Genomic DNA, 6,000 nt, shown 5'->3' on the forward strand with positions numbered 1-6,000 from the left:
AGTGTGTCATGCCCCCACTCTCCCGTTGTAGAGTGGCTGGGCAGGCTGCATGGCAGGAAGGACCAGGGTAGGGTCAGCCCGTCCCTTGTGGGTGGGCCGGTGCGGCCAGCTGCAGCGGGTGCTGCCTGATGGAATGAGCGGGGACGGCAGTCGTTGCCTGTGTTTGCCAGTGTGTCTGGGGCCGAGCACGAGAAGTGTGATTGCTCGGTCAAGGATAGATGCTTGTGTTTGTTTTCTAGACACTGACTGCATTTTTGCCGAGACTTGGGTTACGTAGTTGAAATTCATTATCCTAACACTTCCACCTAAAAGCACTCCGATATAGTTGCCATTTGATGCTAAAGGAATCTCAGTCACCATGTACCCTGTCTTTGTATGGAGGATATTACTCAAAGTGTTATTTGAAGGTTATTAATTTCCATTAATTAACTGAAGTATCACTTACTGAGTTTAGAATACAAGAGAAGCAAAGATTGCTAAGACGTGATCCTAAACATCAGAAGATTTCAGGTTGACTCTTGGGATTTATTGTCTCCTTTTGCTCCCCCTTCTATTTGCTGTATATTTAACCCATGTTGGTTGTCAGGAGACTTGTCCTAAGATGCTGAGAAATGCACTTCATCTGCATGCCAGGGTGCAGTGGGTCCCGTCTGTGGGGCAGAGGGTCAGGGAATGCCACAGAGCTGCACAAGCAGGATCGCCTGGACGCCTCCCTCTGTGACGGGGACACGGTGACTGGACAGCCGCGGAGGGCCTCCCTTGTGGCGTTTTAGCCTGTGTAGGGACAGGTCAGAAACTGAGCAGCACTAAGATAATTACAAGCCCATGTGCTCTGAAGGAATCTAATAGGAGATTAGAATAGTCTCAGTCAGGGCCTCCTCTAGGTGGGGAAGGGCGGCTGACACAGCAGCCTTGTACTGGGGCAGGGGGCGTTTTTGACCCAGGAAGCAGCATGTGTGGGGGCGGGGGTGGGACCTCTGAGAACTGATGCAGAAGGCACAGCACGAGGTGGGGGGAGCACATGGCAGGACTCTGAGTTTCAGGTTGAGGATTTCAGTGTAAGTACATCAGGGAACAACTGAAGACAGTAAGCGGGAATGCCGTTTGATACCGACATGTTATATTCTTCCTATAGATTGGAAAGCTACTCAAATGGGGTGTTTTAACTCCAGAAGCAGCAACCTTGTCCCTTCTGATGTTCAAGGTGGAGCTGGCTTTCCTTCTTGGTCCTTTATGAAGGATAGTACCTCTCGCACTCACTTGGGTCTCCTGAGGACTTTTCCATTAGTCTCCGTGGATGTTGTTCAGATCATTACAGTAGGTGGTTGTGTTGGATTTGCACTTGGGCTGTGAATGGAGCATGACATCTACAACTTCTCTTCTTCAGACCTGCAAATCCAAGAGACACCGCTCTCTGGGAGACAAGCTTCCTCTCAAGGTCAAAGAAGGTCTGTGTTACTGCTGTCACATGGATATGAAATTGTGGAATCAACAGCAGTCTTCCGGACAAAACAAAGACATTTTCAACCTATCTATTTTTGTTCCTGTTACAGGAGACTGGATGCTACCTAAGTGGGGAGCCCTCCTAAGGACGGATCCACGGACCTGAAGCCCGAGTTTGCTTCCTGGGAAGGCTCCTGTCTCATGTGTTGTAGGAGGTGGAATGTCACCCTGACTCTTCAAGGGGAGGCCACAGGGGACCGAGACCAACACGCAGGATTTCACCCTCTGCCACACAGGACACTGTGCAGTCGTGTCTCTACGCGTGAGAAGTGCAAGACCATTCCACAAGAGGAAGATTCTAGGGGCTTAAAAACACAAAGGTTTGCACCTTGGGAGCCCCTTGGAATGTTGACAACTCAGGACCTAAAAGAGTGTTCTGTGTTAATGAGTTCCAGAATTTATGTGGGAGTCAGTGTCACTTTATAACCAGTGATAGTACGCGTGAGGAACACTATGCAGGAAGAAACCTTCCATAGAAAGACAAGCAGGGCAAAGCTCAGGCTGACCGTCAACCTCCCGAACAGAGCGAGCCTGAGATAAAAAGCCCGATGGCCGAATAAGACTCGATGACCTGGCTGCCCTGTAGCTGTGGTAGCTGTAAGGGATTTTCTCCTCTAAGTCATAATACCAAATAGGAAAAATGATCTACAAGTGCCCCATGTGCAGGGAGTTTTTCTCTGAGAGAGCAGACCTTTTCATGCACCAGAAAATTCATACTGCTGAGAAGCCCCACAAATGTGACAAGTGTGACAAGGGTTTCTTTCACATATCGGAGCTTCACATTCATTGGAGGGACCACACAGGAGAGAAGGTCTATAAGTGTGATGATTGTGGCAAAGATTTTAGTACCACGACAAAACTTAACAGACACAAGAAAATCCACACCGTAGAAAAGCCCTATAAATGTTATGAGTGTGGTAAAGCCTTCAACTGGAGCTCACATCTTCAGATTCACATGAGAGTTCACACAGGCGAGAAACCCTATGTCTGTAGCGAGTGTGGGAGGGGCTTTAGTAATAGTTCAAACCTTTGCATGCATCAGAGAGTCCACACGGGAGAGAAACCCTTCAAATGTGAAGAGTGTGGGAAGGCCTTCAGGCACACTTCCAGCCTCTGCATGCACCAGAGAGTACACACAGGAGAGAAGCCCTATAAATGTTACGAGTGTGGGAAGGCCTTCAGCCAGAGCTCCAGCCTCTGCATCCACCAGAGAGTGCATACTGGGGAGAAGCCCTATAGATGTTGTGGGTGCGGGAAGGCCTTCAGCCAGAGTTCTAGCCTCTGTATCCACCAGAGAGTGCACACTGGGGAGAAACCTTTTAAATGTGATGAGTGTGGAAAGGCCTTCAGTCAGAGCACCAGCCTCTGCATCCACCAGAGGGTGCACACAAAGGAGAGAAACCATCTCAAAATATCGGTTATATAAAGCATTTTTACTAAGAGTTAAAAATCTTAAACCCATAAGTGCCACTAGGAAGGAAACCCTGTAAATACCTGCATTGACCCAAGAAATTTTTAGAACAAGCCCCAGCAGGACATTCTTTTCAACAAGGTATTTGGGAGGCTGATGTTTTGATTCATGCCAAGTGTGTCCTACCACTTGACTTTGAATCCCTCTGGGTGTCTGCCCAAGACTCTGGCTGTGAGGTTCCAGTGTCTCCCACCCATGAAAAGATGGGTGTGTGCTTCCTGGGGGTCCCAACACGAGGCTAGAGTTGAAGACCATATAGGAAACCACGGTCACCCCCCAGCCTCCTGCGTCACCATCTGTGGACGCTTCTCCCGGCAGTTAGCCCTGGTGTTCCTGTCGGGAGCTCCGCCCGCCTTCCCTGAGTCAGGCATACCAGTTACCACACTGGGAACAGCCAGCTCCCCCGAGACAGTGTCCAGGTATTTCTGAGGTTCCACTCTACCCAGCCCTACATAGCTTTTCATAGATTCCATTATTTCTGAACCCACTTTGCCCGTATGTCCTCAAAATACCCACATATATCCACCCTTCCTAGATGGCATTAAATTACATCTTAGGTTTTAGGGGACTTCATTTCTGCTCACTTGGCCTTTCAGAGGAGTTGTTGGCAGATGGTGCGTGCGTGCCCTTGAACTTATTATTTTTTTTAAAATTTTGTGTGGATTCTGTTAATCACTGCGTCTCTATTAGACTTTTTAGGGGCTACATCAGGATTTTTAACTTGAATATTTTGGGGAGGAATAACTGACTGTAAATAGCAGGGAGGAAGAAGCAAGCAAAATTAGAGCTCTTCCCCATCCTGAAACGCCCTCCTGGCTCCTTCCGTACTGCGGAGCTCCGTCCTGGCTGGGGAGACGGTGGCAGAGGCGGCGGGGGGCGGAGTCGTCATCATCGGTAGTCTCTGTTTCTGTCATTTTGGGCAGTAACCAATAAGAGTCCTCAGTAACCCCTTTATGGAGGATAATGTAGCAGTTCCTTTTTAGGCATGACTGTCTATGTGAATTGTCCTTTTCTTTATTCACTCATTCAGAAGTATTTATTGAGCATCTCCTGTGTGCCAGGCACTGTGCTGGGTGCTGGGAACGCCCCTGAGGAAGACAGACAAGGGCCCCTACTCGTGGAGTTGACTTCTGGTGGAGGAGACCAGGTGCTAAGCGAGTCAGCAAATAATGTAGTTTGAGATAGTGATTAAGTGCTATGAAGAAAATAAAAGAGGGTGTGGATTGAGGGGGGGTGGGGGTGGGGGCATCCTTAGATAGCGGCCGGGCGAGGCCTTCCTGAGGGGTGGCGTTGGGCAAAGAGCGGGGACTGGCTCCGAGCTGGGCCGGCAGAGCACAGACACCACGGTGGTGCGCCGGCTGGGGCTCTGGGGACCAGTGAGGCGGTGGGCGCCGAGCGGAGCCAGCAGCGCGGGGTACTGAGCTGCTTGGCATCCGACATGTGTAGGCTTTTTTTTTTTTTTTTTTTTTTTTTTTTGCTAGATATTAAAAACTCATGTGGAGGAACTCAAGGAATGTTTAGAAGACCAAACATCCCCAATGACAAGAACGAAAAGCAACTAATTTTTCATTTTGTTTCTCCTCATTCCTGTTTGCGTTGCTTTCCCACATGTAGTCCTTTTGCTCAGGAAGTCTTGGGGAAGTTAAGGCTCTTTGAAGCTCTGAAACGGGTGACCGTGTCCGTGGTGTCTGTCCGCTGTCACAGAGGGCGGAAAGCGAGCTGCCCAGAATAGTCCTGGAAGTACTGAAAGTTTGAGTTTTCCATGTTTGAATCTTCTCCTGTTTGACTGGAAGGGGTTTTGTGTGACCGAAACTTCAGCGCAGGGAGGAGGTGTCAGAGGAGCACGTTCTGATGTCGTGGGCGGGCCGAGGAACAAGACAGGCTACGGGGTCACTGTCTGGACTGGTCTCCAGGCTTGGCGGGACGAGCCCTTGGGGAGTCACTACTCACACATTCCCTCCTCGTCACCTGGAGAGGGCCGGCGCTGGTCCCGGTCCTGGTCCCAGTCCCTGCCCGGGACAGAGCCCCTTCCAGGCCTGAACTCCTCGACTGCAATTACTGTAGTGTCTTATGTATCACTCATGTCACTGTAGTGTGCAGCGTTAGCAAAGCCTAGACTTTTAGTTGATAGCCAATTTGAAATATCATTGATAGAATTTTAGTTTTAGGAAAGATGGGTTTGATTTCTATTACTATTAGGTATGTGAGCTTGGGCAGATCACTTAACCTTGGGGTCTCGTTTTCTCACCAAATGAGGATATTAGGCTAAATGATTTCCGAGTTTCCGGCTAGTCCTAGAGTTCTATATTTCTACATAGTTGAATTATTTTATCATGCTGTTGCTGGGGAATATGACTAACACTTTTGAAGCTACTAATTTTATGTCAAGCTTTAAAGTCCATAATTGTTACCTTTGGAAAATATTATTTGACCTACAGTATGTCCAAATCAATTTAATAAAATCACTTTATAACAGGGTTTTGTGCTTGACCTGTGGTTGTGTGAACTCAGTGGTCATTGTGCGTTGTGTGGTGAGGTGGCCTTGGGCACCGTGTCCAGGTTGCCTGTAGGACTTCCTGTCCTAGCTGGGCACTGAGATTAAGGGCCAGGCTGCTGTCAGCACTTAGTGCGGGCGGACGGGGCTGCCCCTGCACCCCCGGGGGCACCACCCAGGCAGGGAATGGGTGACCGACCTGCATCAGGAATGGTTCCCAGAGGGCCGAAGGCCTGGGCCAGCCGGAAGAAGCAGGCCCCAAGCTCAGGTCAGCCTCTTAGCAGCAGCGGTCTGTCTTTGCGGGTGGGTACCAGCAGGAGGTTCCCATGCATTCTGCTCTTTGAAGAAGAAACCAACAACCCAATGATTTTCAATTTTGACAATGAATTCGTGTTCCCTGTATGACCCGTGTTGGTCACTTGTAACTTGTATTGTCTGAGTGGTGCCCGCCCATAGACGTGTGTTTCGCTGCCAGCCCTGGTCCAGTCCCTGCTGACCAGCCCTTTCCCACTGCAGCGTGGCACTCCAGGAG

The 6,000-nt window shown here is 49.5% G+C and overlaps 1 protein-coding gene across 7 annotated transcripts in view; it reads left to right on the plus strand.

The window, feature by feature from the left end:
- The window catches only part of ZNF664 (zinc finger protein 664), a 31,552-nt gene extending 26,100 nt beyond the window's left edge, over positions 1–5,452 (plus strand). For 3 of the 7 annotated variants that reach the window (XM_066371144.1, XM_066371143.1, XM_066371148.1), the window contains 2 exons: positions 1,388–1,448; positions 1,554–5,452. In XM_066371144.1, the coding sequence (XP_066227241.1) occupies positions 2,144–2,929 (786 nt within the window). In that variant the 5' untranslated portion in view covers positions 1,388–1,448; positions 1,554–2,143 and the 3' untranslated portion in view covers positions 2,930–5,452. The remainder of the gene's footprint in view (positions 1–1,387; positions 1,449–1,553) is intronic. The other 4 variants (XM_066371146.1, XM_066371145.1, XM_066371149.1 and 1 more) reach the window with 3 other exon arrangements.
- The last annotated feature ends 548 nt before the right edge of the window (positions 5,453–6,000 follow it).

Source organism: Saccopteryx leptura, chromosome 2, assembly GCF_036850995.1.
Source record: "Saccopteryx leptura isolate mSacLep1 chromosome 2, mSacLep1_pri_phased_curated, whole genome shotgun sequence".
In the NCBI taxonomy this organism is placed as follows: domain Eukaryota; kingdom Metazoa; phylum Chordata; class Mammalia; order Chiroptera; family Emballonuridae; genus Saccopteryx; species Saccopteryx leptura.